This window comes from Aethalodelphis obliquidens, unplaced genomic scaffold (genome assembly GCF_003676395.1).
Source record: "Aethalodelphis obliquidens isolate GAN/ISIS:26980383/991018 unplaced genomic scaffold, ASM367639v1 scaffold23, whole genome shotgun sequence".
NCBI lineage: Eukaryota > Metazoa > Chordata > Mammalia > Artiodactyla > Delphinidae > Aethalodelphis > Aethalodelphis obliquidens.
This window is the reverse complement of record NW_020837967.1, coordinates 20144122-20164139: the sequence shown is the minus strand read 5'-3', so window position 1 is coordinate 20164139 and position 20018 is coordinate 20144122. Positions and strand designations below refer to the sequence as shown.

At 39.7% G+C, this 20018-nt stretch overlaps 1 protein-coding gene across 2 annotated transcripts in view; it reads left to right on the top strand.

The window, feature by feature from the left end:
* Positions 1-19160, top strand: part of NMT2 (N-myristoyltransferase 2) — a 56092-nt gene extending 36932 nt beyond the window's left edge. The window contains exons 7-12 of one of the 2 annotated variants that reach the window (XM_027121941.1): positions 675-845; positions 1974-2082; positions 9810-9980; positions 15038-15205; positions 17372-17509; positions 17695-19160. In XM_027121941.1, coding sequence (XP_026977742.1) covers positions 675-845; positions 1974-2082; positions 9810-9980; positions 15038-15205; positions 17372-17509; positions 17695-17715 — 778 coding nt within the window. In that variant the 3' untranslated portion in view covers positions 17716-19160. Of the gene's footprint in view, positions 1-674; positions 846-1973; positions 2083-9809; positions 9981-15037; positions 15206-17371; positions 17510-17694 lie in introns of those variants that run through there. The other variant, XM_027121942.1, reaches the window with a different exon arrangement.
* The last annotated feature ends 858 nt before the right edge of the window (positions 19161-20018 follow it).

The window sequence follows — 20018 nt, the reverse complement described above, 5'->3', positions numbered from 1 at the left end:
TTTTGCTCTGGGTCTTCAGCCCAGAAAGTCAAAGATACAGTTATGAAACGCGAAGATCTAATACGTAATAGGTCTCTTCACCTTTCAATGTGCTGGGTGAGCTTATTTACTGCTAAAAAGCATTTGATCTCAAAGAATATTTTGTGCCAAATGAAATGCCTCCGTATCTGGAACCAGAGCAGAGGATGGGCTTTGGAGCTCTAGAAGGTTTATGGTCGCTCAGAAAAGCACCAGCTCTGGCCTGATCGAGGCACTTCCCAGGGATCCTGGGTATTGCATTATGCTCCAAAGCAACGTCCTATTAGATTCTGCATCTGGGTGACCCAGTTATTGTCGTAACTGTATACATTACAGGAAAAACAGATATAGAAACTTCGAGGCACAGCTGATCCAGTTTCTACACTGAAAATTCAGAAGAGACCAAAGTTCTCAAATTTATTTAGAACAAGAGGGTTTGCTTCTCCACAGCCTGGAGTTTTGATCATTTTGGTGGGGGAGTATGGAAAATAGCTAAATCTGTGAAATATCTAAAAGATAGAATATTTTTCTTCAATATTGTGTTAAAGGAGGGCTTTCAGTTTCTCATTCTTTGAAATGTTATAGGTGTTGTCTTGCTTTTTGAAAATGTTTTCCTCTTAACGGTGGCTCTAATTTGCAACACCTTTATTTCTTAGCGTGAAGAAGATGGTCGAAATCAACTTCCTTTGTGTTCATAAGAAATTGAGATCCAAACGGGTAGCCCCAGTGTTGATTCGAGAAATAACCAGAAGAGTGAACCTGGAAGGGATTTTCCAGGCCGTTTATACTGCTGGAGTGGTTCTTCCCAAGCCAGTGGCCACATGCAGGTAATAGCGTCCCACCTTTATCTTGCACGTCACCTGTACCTAACGCTTTGAGCCTCCCTGCCATGTTGCTACAAGTATTATTCTCCACCCGCGTAACCCAGAGGGCCTTTGGCTGACCCGTGATGATTTGGTTGGTGGGTAGCAGAGATGGAGATAGAACCAAGAACCACTAGCCCAGTACTCTCGCAGCAAACCCCACAGTCACGTGTATACTAATGGTGCTACATCTCCATTCTGTGTCTCTTCCATTTGAAAGAATAGTCTCTGCCTTGGGAAACCCAGGGCATCAGTTATCTCGGGATGCCCTGCAGTACGATTTTCTTTCCTTCTCTAACACTCACTGTCACACCAGTGCTGTCAGGAACTACTCCGAAAGCTTGATAAACATCAGCTGAAAAACCCGCTAAAGCTGTTTTTATTTCTTCATCTGCTCTTATCAAGCTTTCAAAGGTTAATCTAGTAAGAAAATTGTTTATCAGATTGTCACTTGAATAACCTGTTCCTAGAGCCTCAGAGTTTATCTCCCTCTGTTATTTTTATTGACTCAAATAAGATGAAACTTCAGGAAAACAGTATAAAAGACAAAACTGTAAAATGACTCTCTCCTATTAACTTATTCATAAATAAACAGAATAAATAAGACTTCACAGGTGTTATTTTAATATAATCATTCATCCGAGTACCTAAACTAGAAACACTTAAGAAATTCAAGCTTGTTTTTCAAAAAGTTGTCTTGTTTGGTGTGCGTTATATAAATGTGAAGGCTACTAAACTTAAGGAGAGTTTTTTCATGTTTTTAAACTTTTTGGTTTGCTATCTTAGAATCTGGGATGCTCATTCAATACTTACAGACTAAGCATTATCAATATTCCTTCTGCAATTCTAAGATTTCTCTTTATTGAAAGAGATGGACGGTTACAAACAACAAAGGAACATAACTGGCACATCATTTAGAGGTCAAAAATGACAGATAAAATAATTGCATAGGAAGAGGGCCAGCACCCAGCACTGCACTGGGCCCAACATAAGTGTTCATTCACTGCTTCTATAACAGCTGAGCTTAGACAAAGGTGAAAAACTTGGAGAGTTAGAAATCAGTTAGATCTTAAAATCTGTATTGTATTCCAGATACTGGCATCGATCACTAAACCCCAGAAAATTGGTAGAAGTGAAATTTTCTCACTTGAGTAGAAATATGACTTTGCAGAGAACAATGAAGCTGTACAGACTTCCAGATGTAAGTAAGAATGATTTGCAGTTTTTCAAAGCTGTTAATAACTGAAACTTTTAATGTAGAAAAGAATTATTTGCAGGAAGCTAAAAACTGGCTCATGGGTCTGAGGATGTGAATATGCAGCTAAAAAGACTGCATAGAACTCTGGGGCCAGAAAAAAGGAGGTGGGTTTTTTTTTTTTAAGGCTTTTTAAAGTTCTTCAGCTTGGGGTTGGAAAGGCTTGAATTCCAGACATGTAAGTTTTGAAATTTTGAGTATTTATATTCTGTTTAGGAAGAGGAAAGAAAAGTTCAGGTTTCTGATGATATCTTAACACATGGAACTAAGGAATAAGGTTTAAGAAGAAACCCGGGGAGAGGAAATAATGTCTCATTAAATTAGCATATTTTTAAACTAGTAAATTCCCAGTGTGAAAAATTGTCTCTTAATAAGTGGAAATTTAGGGCTTCCCTGGTGGCGCAGTGGTTGAGAGTCCGCCTGCCGATGCAGGGGACATGGGTTCGTGCCCCGGTCCGGGAAGATCCCACATGCAACGGAGCGGCTAAGCCCGTGAGCCATGGCCGCTGAGCCTGTGCGTCTGGAGCCTGTGCTCCGCAAAGGGAAAAAAAAAAAAAGAGAAAAGCCCCGCAACCAAAAAAAAAAAAAAAAAAACAAAAAAAAAATAAGTGGAAATTTAAACGTGCTTATCAGTCTTAGCTTTATTCAGGGCTCAGATGGTGAATGAATTCTCTATCGCTTCATAACAAATTACCACAAACGTAGAAGTTCAGACCAACACATGTGCTATCTCTTGGGTTCTGTGGGTCAGGAATCAAGGCACTGCTTAGCTGAGGCCTTTGCTTCCGGGTTTCTCATGAAGCTGTCATTAAGGTGTCAGCCAGGGTCGGGGCCTCCTCTGAAAACTTGGCTGGGGATGGATCCACTTCCAAGCTCACATGGCTGTTGGCAGCCTTGAGTTCTCTGTGGGCAGTTGGCCTGGGGTCCTCAGTTCCTTGCTGGCCGCCGGCCTGAGGCTGCCTCAGCTCCTGGTCGGCTGGGGCTCTCTGTAGCTTAGCTTACAGCACAGCGGCTTGCTTCATCGAACCCAGCGAGGAGAGTCTACAGAGAGCATCTGCTAGCAAGATGGAAGTTCGAACCCTGCAGAGTCAATTAAAGTGGAATCACTGGTGCTGTATGTCATTGGTTAGAAGCAAGTCACAGGCCCCACCCACACTCGAGACAAGTGGATGGCGGGGACATAAACTCCAGGAGGGCAGGCATCACTGGGGCCATCGTGGAATCTGTCCGCCAAAGATGGGATCTTTTGTGTAAAGTTTTGATTTCGTCAGAGCTATTCTTTCTTTTGGGTTGTAGTAGATATTTTAACTCGATTGAGGGATTCTTGTGCAATATAGCCATGTTCCTCCCAAAGAAGGAGAGGACTTCACCTGTGGAAGGTGCAGCCAACTCTAGCGCCTTTTTTCTTGGGCTGGTTGTGTGTTTACCAAATGCATGTGATCAGCGGCTGCAGGAATTGATGTCTTTTTTCTGATGACTGACCAGAATCAATTAATTGCTGACTCAGGCAGAATTTCATAAGGAGAAAAGTGGAGGTGAAGGAAACCAGGTGTTGGAGATGTCAGGGTCGTCATTCCGGGGCTCCGCCACCTGGTAGAGGGCCTGGAAGGCACTGTCTCCCTTCTGCCTAAGCTGTAGTTGCAGACAGTGGGGCTTGAACTAATGAACTCACTGCCTATCTGTGAGGTCAAGGACAGAGGGGGGAACGTAGATCAGAACAGAGATAAATAAAAAGCACAGGTGACAAAATGAAGGAGGGTCCACGTGTCCTGAGGAAGAAGGACCAGGCCCCCTCAAGTTGGGGTGACAGAATTGAAGGTAAGTGTATGGAGACATGTGCACTGAAATGGAGATGCAGGAAACTGCTCTGAGGGGTCACACCATGATCATGACCATCGTAATTTACGGATCAGCTAGAAATAATTTCTGCCAGTGGCCGAGACCCAGAGCCACTGAGCGGGACAGAGTCATGTAGAGGCACAAGTGGCCATGAGAAATAAAGAGGAACAAGGGAGGCACAGTGCACAGCTAAGACAGGACACCATTGATTCTCAGCATCCTCCTTGCAAATTGTCAAATACTTTGCCGTATGTGAGTTGAAATAAGAACTGGAGGCGTGCCTACTTTTTTCACTAAGGGCGAATGCTGTTCTACTTTGGCCTCCCCGGATTTAAGTTTCTTGAGCCTAAACCTGTCTAGTTGTGGGTAAGGAAAGTGCCCCCTTACACATAGTTGCCTAACGTAGACTGAAGAATAAGGAATTTTAGTAGCTGGCGTTGGTTTATTCAGGATGATTAGAATCAGAGGTACTGAAAGTTAGTTTTGACTTGACTTTTTCCATCAGCCTCCATATTTTTGTACAAGCATCCATCAACTCATAGGTAACAAAGTTTTGACAAGTTGGTGATAAATTGCTGGTCGGGCGGGCATTGGTGGTGAAACCAGACCTTGGCATCTTGGTTGTGGTTAACCTAGTTTCCTTGGTGGAGCAGTCCTCTTCTGGCCATGTTGCTATGGTGATTGCCTTTTTTCTTCCCTAATAAGTTGAAGTTTATAAAGTGCTGTCACGTATATTGTTCAGTATATTCTTCCAACCACCTTTTGAAGTCAGTATTCTTATCCCCATCGTACAGATGCGAAGACCGAGGCTTGTGAAGGTTGATGCTTAGACCAGGGCCTGTCACTAATAAGTGGAGGACTTGGAAGGCAGGCCCTAGACGTCCGTGTTTCTCCTGTGAGGTCCCTTTGCCTCCACCCTCACCTCTAACACAACTGCCTTGGGGGCACCAAGGCCCAGTCCAACCAGACGTCTCACTGTGCCGTCATTAGAGACCAGGTTGAGGCAGGAAGGGATGAGTGTCAAGGTCCAAACACCTCTCATTGGTGTGTTCCAGCCTCCCTTCCTCCTTTTAAGTCATAGGGAAGGAAAGAAAACTAAAGAGTAAATTAAAAAAAAAAGAGAGAGAGAGAAGATAGAAGAGATGCAAGTAGAGACACTGGAAAATTGGAAGGTGCTTCCAGCAGCCACCATGGTGTCAGCTCCTGAGTTAGAAGCTGGACGAGGCAGCATACACCAGACCATCTCCTTCTCTCCCGAGGGCCCAGGTGGATGATGCCCCCTCTGGCAACTGCATCATTTAAGAACATTTTTGTACCGTGAAGCGTAAAGACAAGAACCTTACTGAATACAGCTTTTGCTCTTTGATTCTGTCTCGTTTTCTGATTTGCCAGGCCCGTTTCTGCTTACCGTGCCAGCTTTACATCTTTGCTGTGGACATCTGACTATAAAAGTCAACATTGATTGCAGCCAGCATTATGCCAGACAGTTAACATCCATTATCTCATTTATTATCTACACCAATCAGAGAGGGCGGGTGACTGTCCCCAATCACAGAAGAGGACATTGAGACACCAGATTGATTTGCCCAGAGTCTTCCAATCAGGACAGAACCATCCCCGGGGCCCATACCATTAGCTACTGTTACCTGCGAGACTAAGGTTTTCCCAAGAGGAACACAGTTTCCTACCCTTTCAGTGTTGGTTTGTTTTTAATTTGGTGTTGAGAATTTCCAAACCACGTTGGGTTTTTTTTTTTTTTTTTTTAGTCGGTGCTCTTCAAGGTGAAGGAATTTGAAGCAGATAAAAAGCGGGAGTCAGGTTAATCTCCCAGTGTCTTTACATTGTGTTGCAAGAACTTTACGCCTGGGAAGACATGCTAAGACTCAGGTGTTCTCGATTTAGTAACTGTCGATGTTTTTTTAGTGTTTAACGTCCTACTGCTCCTTCTTAAATCAAATAAATAATCATAATCATTGCCGACATCTCTACTGTGGAATCTTAGCTCCAAATCAGTTCACACCACATAGTTTGACAGAGAACGGCACTGCTTCTGTTTTTCAATAGGGCTCTGAGCTTTGTTTCCTTATGTACTTACAAGCAGATTTGACGCAGATTTCAGTGCATATAGAGTCCAACAAGTAATGCATATTAGTTGGATGGTGGGAAAGTATCTGATTCAGAAATAGAGTTTGTTTATGTAAGTTAAGATTTTCTCAGTTACTGGAAGTTTTTTCTGCTTTTTATTGAAGTCTCAGAAAACATTGCCACTTGATTCTTTCAGATTATGCCAAAGCTGAGATTTTTGTCTAGGTATAGCATTTCCCCCACCTCTTCCTGAAGACAACAGCTATTATATAAAATATGATTCTTTTTTTTTTTTGGCGGCACTGTGCAGCTTTCAGGATCTCAATTCCCTGACCAGGGATCGAACCTGGGCCACAGTAGTGAAAGCCTGGAATCCTAACCACTAGGCCACCAGGGAACTCCCTAAAATATAATTTTATATTTTAAAATTTATTTCGTGTTTCTGTAGATTTCTTGGAGAGGATGTGACTTTCTGATGTTAGAAAGAAACAAGTTTAGGCTCTGAGACACATAAGCCATTGTTAATCAACAAAAGTAAATATTCTTCCCCTGTTTCTAGGACCTTATATGTTTTTATAGCTGGATATAGTCTGATGTTCTCTCCTGCTTTAATGCTCCTGTAAAAACTTGTTTGAAGTGCTTGGAAATTACCAAGTTTATGTGTTTTCTCCCTGCCGGTTTGCCAAACAATACTGTTTTCACTGAGTCTTCCTTATCTAAATTCTATTACCCATTTTTCTGACCTTCAGAGACCTGAGGTAGCAGTTCTCAAAGTGTGGTCCAGGGATCCCTTGAAGTTCCCAGAAACCTCTGGGGGGCCTGTGAAGTCAGTTTTTTATAAAATACAAAAGTATAATTTGCATCTTTCATTTCATTGTCTTACAAGTGCACTGTGCAGTCTTCCAGAGGCTATATGGAATGTGAGCTTATATATTCTTTTTTCTAAAATTTCTAATTTAGTTTCTAATATGATAAATGTGGATAAATCTAACCCACGTAGGCAGAGCTCTTTGGGAGTACTGAATAATTCTTAAGAGCATAACAAAGTCCCAGAACAAAATATTTGAGAACTGCTGCTTTAAGGGTGTCTTCTGGGCAGAAAGGATGTGGATTTTAGTGATTACACAGTATGAAAATTCAGTGAATAAGAACTGTGCTGCAGAAGCATATTTTGCTCCAAAAAGGAGTTGGCCAGCTTCAGTCTTCATTTCTGAATGTTCTCTATGAACAGAGAAGATGTATCCTGTTGCTTTCATTAGTTAATCTCATTGCTTGGTATTATTGATTCTTACTGAACCAGTAACAAAAGAAAGAACAATCTGATGTTGAGAAAGGCTGTTTAAAATGTATCAAGGTCATCCTCATAGTAAAAAATAATCTTTTCAAATGACTGCAGTATACATTTGGTATGGCTTTGGTCTTCCTACCAGCATTTAGAAATGTATATTTATTTCATGTAACACCATTTAGCAATCACATAGGTTTCCTCTTCCCATGAATTGCAGTGTAGAAATGCTCCGAATAACTAAAATTGGCTTAGGGAAACAAAAGAAAAATACAGTTTCACTCCTGGCTTGTACTTAAATGCCAGGCTGTAGAAATATCCCTTCAGAGCTGACAGTGACTTTTTTCCGTGTCTGCAGCCTTCACCTCACCTTATTGGGTAAATGATTGTGCTAAAAACCTAGGAATTCATTCATTCATTCAACACCTATTCAGGCCATTATTAACCAAGGGTTAAGCCTTGGGTGGAACCTGGGACCTGGAGATTTCGGGTCCTTTGGCTTTGAGATCCACAGAAATACTAAAAGTATGAGTTCTCTATTAAATGTCAAGGACTTAAAATTCTCTCAGTTTAGAATATTAAACTATTTTAGCTGCATTACTGCATCTTTGTAGATTCCATAAATCATAACTGAGTGGCACATAGTAAATACTCAGCTAAGGACTGCTGGGTCTGTAAACACAAAGCCCATCTCCTCCCAAAGTGAATCAGTAATCAATCAGCGGTTCTTGTCACAGAACGTTAGAAACCTCAGCACAACTACTAACATCCATCAGAGCTGACACTCAAAATGAAAACCCATTTTCCACCTTGGTCTTCTCCCCTACCAGTAGTCTGGGGGCATGCAGGAATTGTGATGATCTAATTTTAAAGGCAGTTTTTAATTTTAAAGTACTTAGATAAACAACAAGGTCCTCATGTACAGCACAGGGAACTATATTCAATATCCTGTGATAAACCATAATGGAAAAGAATATAAAAAAAGAATGTATATGTATGTATAACTGAGTCACTTTGCTGTACAACAGAGATTGGCACATTATAAATCAACTATACTTCAATTAAAAAAAATTCTAAAAGTACTTAGTGGTAATTTAGGACAGAAAAGATAGAATAGCACTATTTATATACAAGTTATTTGTCACTTAAAATTTATCCAATATTTCTTCAAGAAAAAAAAATATCGAGTTAACTGGGAAAATGCAGTTGTATTTGTATTAAGTTTTTTCTTTGTACAAACAAGCAAATGTAGTGACCTTTCTCACTTCTGTTGTCAAGTATCCTGGTGTCTGTACACTTCCTATAGTTGCTGTCTGGAGCTCTTTTAAGGATAAGACTTGAACAAATCCAAATGGGGACTTGTCCTGACCTTGAGGGTTTGTTATTCCCATGGCCTAATGTAAAAATTTTGATGTTCTGGAATGATGGATTCAGATGCCTATTCTGATCACCTTTTAATCAAAAGATGGCATGAGAGACCAGGGCCACTACTTGGCAACCAGCCATTCATTCTTGGCAATTAAAATGCTTCCCTTCCCATACTGACCGATATGATTTTTACTTTTCTTTCATTTTTATTGCTCACGAGAACAGAAGAGCTACATTTTTTCCATGGGCTATTGGACAAAAAGTTTCTCAGCCATTTTCAACTGTGTTTTCAAAATATCAGACGTGGCAGTCTTAAAAGTGTGATCCTCCAGAACACATGCTGAGATTGTTCTGCCCTATCGTGTAGGCTGTTAAAGTTCTTGGCATGGGGATATAGATGAACTTGTAGTGTTCCCGTTGGTTTTGTCTGGGTCATGGACAATACTGACCAAAGACCTGGCACACAAAGATAGGATAGAACATGTCGTGTAGGTTATGTTCTAAACTAGTGGTTCTCAAGCTTTATGTGTATACAAATCACCAGGGGATCTTGTGAAACTGCACATCCTGGCTTGGTAGGTCTGCGGTGGGCCCAAGATTCTGCAGTTCTGACAAGCTCCCATGGGATGCTAATATTGCTGGTCTGGGGATCATGCTTTGGCGCCAAGTTTGTTTACTCCTCTTATTTAAACCTCCCAACTTTTTTGGTGTTAATTTATTTATTTTATTTTATTTTATTTTTTTGGCTGTGTTGGGTCTTCATTGCTGCAAGTGGGCTTTCTCTAGTGGCGGCGAGCAAGGGCTACTCTTCGTTGCCGTGCGCGGGCTTCTCATTGTGGTGGCTTCTCTTGTTGCGGAGCACAGGCTGTAGGCACGTGGACTTCAGTAGTTGCGGCGCACAGGCTCAGTAGTTGTGTCTCACGGGCTCTAGAGCGCAGGCTCAGTAGTTGTGACGTACGGGCTTAGTTGCTCTGCAGCATGTGGGATATTCCTGGACCAGGGCTCGAACCCGTGTCCCCTGCATTGGCAGGCGGATTCTTAACCACTGTGCCACCAGGGAAGCCCATCCCAACTGGTTTTGTTTTCACTCCAACAGGTTACAAAAACTTCAGGCTTGAGGCCAATGGAACCAAGAGATATCAAAGCTGTTCAAGAACTAACCAACAGTTACCTGAAGCAGTTTCATCTAGCCCCGGTGATGGATGAAGAGGAAGTAGCCCACTGGTTCCTCCCCCAGGAGCACATCATTGACACTTTTGTAGTGGAGGTAAAGAGAAGGTGATAAGATAGTACGGAGAAGTATGAGAACACTGTGCAACTGAGTCCATTTTCCAGAAGGATCATAGAGTGTCCATTCCCTTCCTGCCCACATGACTCAGTGCTTCTGAACCAGCTTCCTGCTCACCCTTTCAGAACCAGCTGTTCTTACAGCTTCCATTCCTGGCAGAAGAGCACACTTTTACTACTTAATCGTGGGGAATCAGGGTTCTGATCTGCTCTGTTGTTGTCTGTGTGACTAATTGCTTTTCTTAGTTTTGAAAAGGCCAGTTTGGATGATCTCATCTGAGAAGGATGTGTCCCAAAGTTTAATATTGTTTTGCTTTTGCAAAACTGGTTGGAACTGAACTGCCTTTGTTCAAGATGGCATAATTCAACCACTTCACTCAACCCTTGTCTTCTTGATTTGTAAAAGGTTTTTTTTGGTTTTTTGTTTGTTTTTTGGCCATGCTGTGCAGCTTGCAGGATCTTAGTTCCCCAACCAGGGCTAGAACCTGGGTCCCTGGAAGTGAGAGCACCAGGTCTTAAACACTGGACCACCAGGGAATTCCCTGTCAAAGTTTTATATAGCCTGAATACTGATACTTTGTATTGTGGTCCATTTCTGGGTTCTCTATTCTGTTCCATTGATCTCTGTGTCTTGTTTCCTCACCAATACCACATTGTCTTAATTACTGTAATTGTATAGTAAGCCTTGATACCAGGTAGAGTGATTCCTCCCACTTTATTCTTCTTTGTCAAGATTATTTTAGCTAATCTAGTTCCTTTGCCTTTGCATATAAATTTTAGAATAAGCTTGTCGTTATCTACAAAAGACCTTGCTGGGATTTTGATAAGAATTACATTAACTCTGTAGATTAATTTAGGGAGAATTAACAAGTCTTCCAATCCATGAACATGGTATGTCTCCATTTATTTAGGTCTTCTAAAATTTATTTTGTCAGCATTCTGTAATTTTCAGCATCCAGATCCTGTATATATTTTTTAAAGTGTTTACCTAAATACTTCATTTCCTTGGAGTGATTATAAATGGTATTATGTTTTTAATTTTGGTTTCCACATGTTTATTTTTAGTATGTAGAAATGTAATTGGTTTTTCTTTGTTGCTCTTGTATCCTGCAGGCTTGCTGAAATCACTTATTAGTTCCAGGAATTTACTTGGAGATTTCTTGGGATTTCCACATAGACAATTGTGTCATCTACAAATAGGGTCAGTTTTATTTCTTCCCTTCTCATGTGTATGCCTTTTCTTCCTTTCTCTTGCCTTATTGCAGGGGCTAGATATTCCAGTACTTTATTGAATAAGAGTGGTAAAGATCAACATCCTTGCCTTGTTCCTGTTATTAGGGGAAAAGCATTCAGTCTTACCCCATGAATCTTATTCCATGATGTTAGCTGTAGGTTTTTCATGGAAGCTCCTTACTGATTTGAGAAAATTCCCAACTTGTTGAGAGTTCTTATTATAAATGAGTGTTGGATTTTGTCCAGTGCCTTTTCTGCTTCAATTCATACAATCATGATTTTTCTTCTTCATTTATTGATTTTCATTTATTGATTTTCAAATGTTTGACCACCCTTGCATACCTAGAAAAATTATCCACTTGGTTATGGTATATAATTTTTATACATTGTTGGATTTGGAGTGCTGATATTTCGTTGAGTATTTGCTGAGTTCATGAGAGATATTGGTCTGCAGTTTCTTTTTTTGTACTGTCTTTGTTTGGTTTTGGTATCAAGATACTACTGGCCTCATAAGATGAGTTGGGAAGTATGACCTCCTCTTCTGTTTTCTAGAAGAAATTATATAGAATTGGTGTTAATTCCTTAAATGTTTGCTAGAATTCTCCAGTTGAAACCATCTGACCTTAGAGAATTCTTTTGTGTTGAAATAATGAATTCACTTTCTTTTATGATTATAGGACTGTTCATCTTGTTTGAGTTTTAATACAGTTTAGAAGAATTGGTCTGCTTCTTCTAAATTGTCAAATTTGTAAGAATAAAGTTGTTCATAGTATTCCCTTTTAATGGCTACAGAATCTGTAGTCATAGCCCTTATTTAATTCTGGTAGTTCTGTCAGTTAATGAGAGGGGTGTGGAAGTCCCCAACTATAACTCTGGATTTCTCTTTTTCCCCTTCAGTTCTGTCAGTTTTTCTTGATGTCTCTGGAGGGTCTTGTTTGGTGCTTATACATGTTGGACCTGCATGAGTTTCTAGTGGATTGATCATTTTATCATCATGTAATACCCCTCTTTGTCTTCAGTAGTTCTCTTTGCTCTGAAGTCTACTTCCTTGTATATTAATACAGGCAGACCTCGTTTTATTGCACGTCGCTTTATTGTACTAAGCAGATACTGCATTTTTTACAAATCGAAAGTTTGTGGTAACCCTGTGTCCAGCAAGTCTGTTGGTGCCATTTTTTCCAACAGCGTTTGCTCACTTTGTTTCTCTGTGTCACATTTTGGTAATTCTTGCAATATTTCAAACTTTTTCATTATGGTTAGATTTGTTATGGTGATCTTTGATGTTACTACTTCTAGTCGCTGAAAGTTCAAATGACGGTTAGCATTTTTTAGCAATAAAGTGTTTTTAAATTAAGGTATGTACATTGTTTTCTAGGCATAATGCTATTGCATACTTAACAGACTACAGTATAGTGTGAACAAAAGTTTCATATAAACTGGGAAAACAAAAAAATTCATGTGACTCACTTTATTGCAATATTCGCTTTATTGAGGGGTCTGGAACCAAACCCACAGTATCTCTGAGGTATATGTGTATAGCCACTCCTACTTTTTTAAAATTCATGTTTGCATGGTATATCTGTTTCAGTCCTTTTACTTTCAACCCATCTGTGTCATTGAATTTGAAGTGAATTTCTTGTAAACAGTATATATTTGGGCCATTTTTCCTTATCCACTCTGCCAGAATCTTTTGATTGGTGTTTTTTGGCCATTGACATTTGATGATTATTGATATGTTAGAGCTTAAGTCTTCTATATTATAATACATGTTTTCTGTTTGTTTCTTCTGGTTTCTGTCCCTCTGTTTCTGTTTCCTTGCCTTCCTGTTCCTTGAACATTTTTGGATGTCTTGATTTATTTATAGTGCATTTGAGTATATCTGTGTAGGTCTCATGATGGTTGCTCTGGGTATTACAGCATACAGATGTGACTTATCACAGTCTTCTGGTATCCATGTTGTACCACTTCAAGTGACTTTACTTCTCTTTACTTTTTCATCATTTTTTTTCACATCTTTATTAGAGTAAAATTGCTTTACAATGTTGTGTTAGTTTCTGCTGTACAGTCTCATTGTTTAAATATCACTGTCTTGAGTATCAGATGGTGTCATAATTTTTGTTTCAATCATCCTGTCATTTATAAAACTCATGAGAAGAAGCATAGCTCAAAGTATGTACCCAGATTTCTGTTCCTTCTTCCTTCCTTCCTTCCTGATGCTCCATGATGCTTTCTTTTATGATTTCCTTTCTATTTGAAGAATGTACTTCATCCAGTCTTAAAGGTATGTCTGCTAGCAGCAAATTCTTTTAGTTTTCATTTGTCTGAGAATGTCCTTATTTCCCCTTCTTTCCTGAAGAAAGTTTTGCCAGATACAGAATTCATGGTGGATGGTTCTTTTCTTTCAGCTCTTGTGCCACTTGCTTCTGGCCTCTGTGGTTTCAGGTGAGCAGTCTGCTGTCATTTGAATTAGTATTTCCCCATAGGTAATGTGTTGTTTCTCTGTGGCTACTTTCAAGATCTCTCTCTGTCTTTAGTTTTTGGAAATTTCATTATGATGTGTCTTGGTGTGGATTTCTTTGGGTTTATCCTGTTAGAATTCACATGGCTTCTTGAATCTACTATGTCCGTTTTGCCAAATTTGGGAAGTTTTCAGCCATTGTCTCTTTCAGCCCCACATTTTCTTCTTTCCCTCTGGGACTCCAATGATATGAATGGTGAATCTTTTGTTACTGCCCCACAGATCCCTGAGGCTTAATTCTTTTTTTTTTTTTCATTCTGTTTTTTCTCTTGTTTCAGATTGGGTAAATTCAAGTTCAGTGATTCTATCCTCTGTCATCTCCACTCTACTGTTGAGCCCATCCAGTGATTTTTTTTTTCCCTCTAATTTCTGCTGTGGTGTTTTTCAAGTTGAAAATCCTTAATAAAGCTGAAAATTTAGGTCTTTAAGTCATCTCTCACTTTTGCTTAACATCTTTAATTTCATAATGTCTGAAAAAAAGGTTTAATGAATCAGAAGCACTCAAAAACCAGATAATACATCCTCTGGAATTTTCTGCTAAAACAGATATTAGCAATGGCATACGTGGTCTAGCCTCCGCAGCTGTATACTTCAAATATATCATGGTTTGAATTATATGCAGACTTGCATAGGTCACTGCAGGTAATAGAAACAATGCAAACAATATTGGCTAATTTCTTGTATTGAAAGTGTACCAGTGATGACAAAACAAACACCATCTTTTGCATCCCTTTTGATTTTTGATAGCTTCAGATTTTCTCAGTTATTCACACACATATATTTTGGTGCAGTACCAGTGCCTTTTTACAAGCTTCTAAAAAACTAGCTTCCAAATCCTATCCAACTTCACTTTAAGCTGATACAATTCCTGCCTTGTGCCAAGAAGATTATTATACAGTATCCTTTAGTTGGAAAAGGTAGCCTTCTAATCCTTGGTGCTCTTATTCCTGCAAAAACAATGAATTTACTTTTATCACTGTCCCGTAAGTCTAGAGAGACTCATTAGTCAACCAGAGAGCGTTCCTTTTAGAACATTCTGCTTCTTAAGAACTTGATGCCAGTTGCTGACGAGCACTTAGGCTGAGGCACAGCTCCACGCTCTTCCTTGGCCTCTGCCCAGCATATGGTAAGGGGCTCCACATCAGACCTGGAGAGCGGAGCATGAGCTGTTGCTTTTCATTCTAACGGAAAGCTGTGGTGCAAGTCAGAGATCAAGACGTGAGCTGAGATGCCTGGATGAAACTTGTTCAAGGAGATGTTTACCTGACATTGCCTTTGTTCTTTAGAACTCCAGTGGTAAACTAACTGACTTCCTGAGCTTCTACACGCTCCCCTCCACAGTCATGCATCACCCCGCCCACAAGAGCCTCAAAGCCGCCTACTCCTTCTACAATATCCACACAGAGACACCGCTGCTGGACCTCATGAACGATGCGCTCATCATCGCCAAGCTGGTATGCAACTCACTCCTTGTCATCCCGTGTGTGTCTCCAAATACGTATATTGGAATATATAAAACATCTTGTATTTTCTTCCACACGGTGGGGGGATTTGTTTGAGATACTTCTTACTGTTGACAGTCAAAGGAAGAATTTTGATAAGAGGTTTTTTTTTTTAATTTAACGGCTATTTTCATCATTAATTCTGTTGTAACTTAACCAAAAAGACATTTTGTACAAATTAGAAACTTGTAACCCTTATATAAAGATACACGAAATTCATAATATAAGGAATATAAGAAAACTAACGTGATCCCATGATACAGGCATACCTTGGAGATATTGTGGGTTTGGTTCCAGATGGTTCCAGATCACTGCAGTAAAGCAAGCGTCACAATAAAGCGCGAGCCACACGAGTGTTTTGGCTCCCAGTGCGTATAGAAGTTATCTTTACACTATAGTGTAGTCTGTTAAGTGTGCACTAGCATATTTAAACAATGTACAGACCTTAATTTAAAATACTTCATTGCTAAAAAAAAAATGCTAACCATCATCTGAGCCTTCAGCGAGTTGTAGTCATATCAGAGATCACAGATCACCATAACAAATGTAATAATGAAAAAGTTTGAAATATTACAAGAATTACCAAAGTGGAACACAGAGACACGAAGTGAGCAAATGCTATTGGAAAAACGACTCTGATAGACTTGCTCGATGCAAGGTTGCCATAGACCTTCAATTTGTAAAAAACCCAGAATCTGTGAAACTCAATAAAACAAGGTCTGTCTGTATGGGGAAAATATGAGTGTATTGCAGTGAATAATTGGCAACAGTAGGTTTTCTGATTCAAATAAATAGTCTGTGAATTTTAGAATTAAAGAAATTTAATTTTAACTATTGGAATTATTATTATTAAAAGGATTTGAAATGAAAAGAATTAAATTCAAAATGTTCCTTACTGTATTTGCATTATTTTTCTATTTCCTCAGTGTGGTAGTAAGGATAATTGTTAAATTGTTGCTACAAATAAACATTTTTCTTTAAAAAGAAATTGAAATCAGCTGATGGGGACATTTTGATGTAATTGCTGAGTGAGAAGATAAATATTGTTCACGAGAAATTGGGAGCAACCCTTCAAAAGTGTCTTCCTTGTAGTCTTCTAGTATTTGATCATTGGAAACATTTTTTTTAATCTATTATAAGTGGATCCCCAAATCAGCATTCTTCTTTGCTTCTTTGATCTTGTAGCTCATTTTCAACTACCTCCCCAAAAAGGCCAGTAATAAGTTATTTAAGGTAAAACCCCTGAGAAATAGAAATGTAGGTGCTTCATCTGTATCACATTTTGCATAGTATTATCTAAGCTTTTTTTTAAATTCTGTTTTTACTATTGAAATGTTACTAAATTTATTTCCCATTATCAGCCCAAGACAGATACACGATTTAAAGTCTTTACAGCTTTGATTTCTTGGCGTAGGTTCAGGTAAGTCAGAACGTAGAAAGGCCAGTAACTAACAGTTCTGGTGATAGAGCCATCTAGGCAGCTGTTTGCTTCAAAAACAGGGACAAGGGCTTCCCTGGTGGTGCAGTGGTTGAGAGTCCGCCTGCCGATGCAGGGGACACGGGTTCGTGCCCGGGTCCGGGAAGATCCCACATGCCGCGGAGCGGCTGGGCCCGTGAGCCATGGCCGCTGAGCCTGCGCGTCCAGAGCCTGTGCTCCGCAATGGGAGAGGCCACAACACTGAGAGGCCCACACACCACAAAAAAAAAAAAAAAAGAGTAGCCCCCACTTGACCCAACTAGAGCAAAGCCTGCACACAGCAATGAAGACCCAACGCAGCCAAAAATAAAATAAATAAAATAAATTTAAAAAAAAAACAGGGACAAAATATTTCCTGAAATTTTAATAGATTCTTTTTTGTCAGCCATCAGACTGCACTTTTCGATTCAGCATTTCTGGATAATCTTGCTAACTCCATCAGATTCACTGCTTGCTAGTTTAATAAGACAGTTTTGAACTGAATTCCTAACCCATACTATATATTGCAGACATTAAACCTTATAAATGCATTATCATTTCAAGCTATTAGTAGGGGAATGAAATGTTATACTGAAATACATAATATACAAAACACTCTAATCCTTTGAAACTTTAAAATTAAATTTTTTTTACATTGACAGAAAGGATTTGATGTATTCAATGCACTAGATTTGATGGAAAATAAGACATTCTTGGAAAAACTCAAGTTTGGCATAGGCGATGGCAATTTACAGTATTACTTGTACAACTGGAGGTGTCCAGGGACAGAGTCCGAAAAGGTAAGTGAAGTTGATAAACCTTTGTAAACTTGATAAATTTACCTAGAAAATCCCATATTTGCTTCTCTTCGGATTGTTGAGAGGTTTTTTCTTTAGTAGCTTTTTAAAAATATAGCTCTATTGTACTACATTATAATTTTTCTTGCTCACTTGTTTTTGCTATTCCGTTTCTTCCCTCCCTTTAGGTTGGACTCGTATTACAGTAGATGGATATTTCTATTTCTAGAACTCTGATGTCATCATTTGTTAATATCCTAGTTAATGATTCCTGGAACTGCCATTCCAAAGAATAAAAGCACAACCTAAGTGACATCGAAGTGTCAGTAACAGAAAAGATGGAAAAACATCGATTGGTGACCAATAGAACACATTTCTAGCTAGAATGTTAACATTCATCCTTTTTTTCGCTGTTGACCCATTTGTAGGAGGGATGGAGGGAGGATACAAAGAGCACATTCCTCTAATTTTCAACCTTCTGACTGTCTCTCAATGAAGAGAAGGTATTTGTCCCTCTCTAGAAAAATGGACGGCTTTTCTATGGATTGAACAGAAATCACAGAATCGTGTAGGAAAATCTTTGCCATTGTGTGGAGATAAACTGCTGCCTTTCTGTTTATTAAGTGAGGGTCTGTGGGTCCATGTAGCAGAATGAGGGAGCCATTTGGAAAGGGTTTACTTATGTCACTGCACATGATCTCATCGGGGACACCTATGGAGCCAGCATTTCTGTAACGCAGTGATGAGCGGTAGGTGTTAAAGTGAAGAGTGAGATAAAAATGTACTGGTTGACTATTTCTCTAGAAGCAAAGTTGCCAAATCAATAAACACACAAATGGGTACTTTGATCTTCAGCAGGTTCGTGGCTTGGTTCCAAAGCAAGGTTTGGGGCAAACATTGTGTTCTCTGAAGAGCACACAACCCTGACAAACTAGACTGTTCTGCTCCTGCAGAGACTCTCTTCTTCTCAGCAACAGCCAGGATACGTGAGGAAAAGAAGAATCAAAGCCCTCAAGTCAGAAGACATGCCCAGTGGCGTTCATGAGTGCCATCAGGACACTGATAATTTGAATGTTTTTTATTACTTATGCAGAATTGCACATATTTCTTTATCCTGACTCTAATTTATCATGAAAGCTGTCGTGCTCTAGGAAGATGTCTTAATTGTAAATAAGTCTTGTGGTTTTGTTACTGATGGTGTTTTTATCTAGGATTTGAAAATCCAAGTTTCTCGGTGTACATAGATAATGTATATATCACCAATAGCCCAAGGGGAAAAAGATGCTGGACAAGGCCACCTAAAATGGCCTCAACTCAAATACCACAAAGTAGATACTTCTTCCTGCCTTCATGTACCAGTGCCTAGGCCGTTCAGTCCAGAAAAATCTAATTACCTTCGACAACAGGATGCCCTTCCTTCATGTTACAAGTAGTCAAAGGACACAATCATACCTTATAAAAACAGGCAGGAGCTAGCACACTGTGGCCCATGAGCTAAACTCAGCACAGCGCCTGTTTTTGTACAGCCCACGAGCTAAGAATGGTGTTTACATTTTTGAATGGTTGAGGAGGAAAAAAAAAAAAGTTTTGTGACATAAAAATTACAGGAAATTCAGATTTCAGCATCCATAAATAAAGTTTTATGGGAACAAGGCCTCATTCATTCATGTGTTGCCTGTACGTGGCAGGCAGGGTTCAGTTGTTCCGACAGAGACTGTGGACCCAAAGGCCTAAACCTGGCCATTTAGGGAAAAAGTTCTGTTGCCTCTGATTTCCTCTAAAAATCAGAAAGCCTCTTTCTGCAGCTTCCCGTCATCCTGAAGGCCACCCCACAGCTGTGGCACCCTGGGACCTCCACTAGGGGGCATGCGTGGGCTCCGAAGTCGTCCTTAATTTAGGACACCACAGTTTTCCTTCTCGAAGACGCGAGAGAAGACTTCTCCTATAGGATGATTCAAACCCAATTGCGTTACCTTTCTTTTCCTAACGTGAGGAGGATGCCTGCAGAAGCAAAAGTGAACCAATTCACTGAAACACCAGAATTAAGTAAACAAGATTTTTAACATAATCCAGAGTCGAGGCTCCAGTTGGGAATTACGTTCCACTCATTTTTATGGCAATCTTAACATGAAGTAGGTTTTCGAATAATTGCAGGATTGTCCCTCAGAAATTGTGTCACGGGCTCACCCCATGACAAAACTGTGGCATTGTTCCTCTGTTCACTTACATAATTGCAGTTAATAGAGTTCATGTTCTTTTACTCAGTAATTTTTAAATACAGTAATTTATAAATTATTAGCACATTTGCCGCTTTATAATGCCTCTTTATAATTTACGCATGTTACCAATGAGCATTTTAAAGTAGAAAATCAGTACAGCTGCTTGTGTTTATAAAGTAGCCGTTAGAACTAAATTTCAGTGCAATACACAGTGTCTTACAGATTCAAAAAACCCACACCACCCCGTGTCCTTTGTCAGTAATGGAAATGCTCTGGTCCATGACGTACCCTTG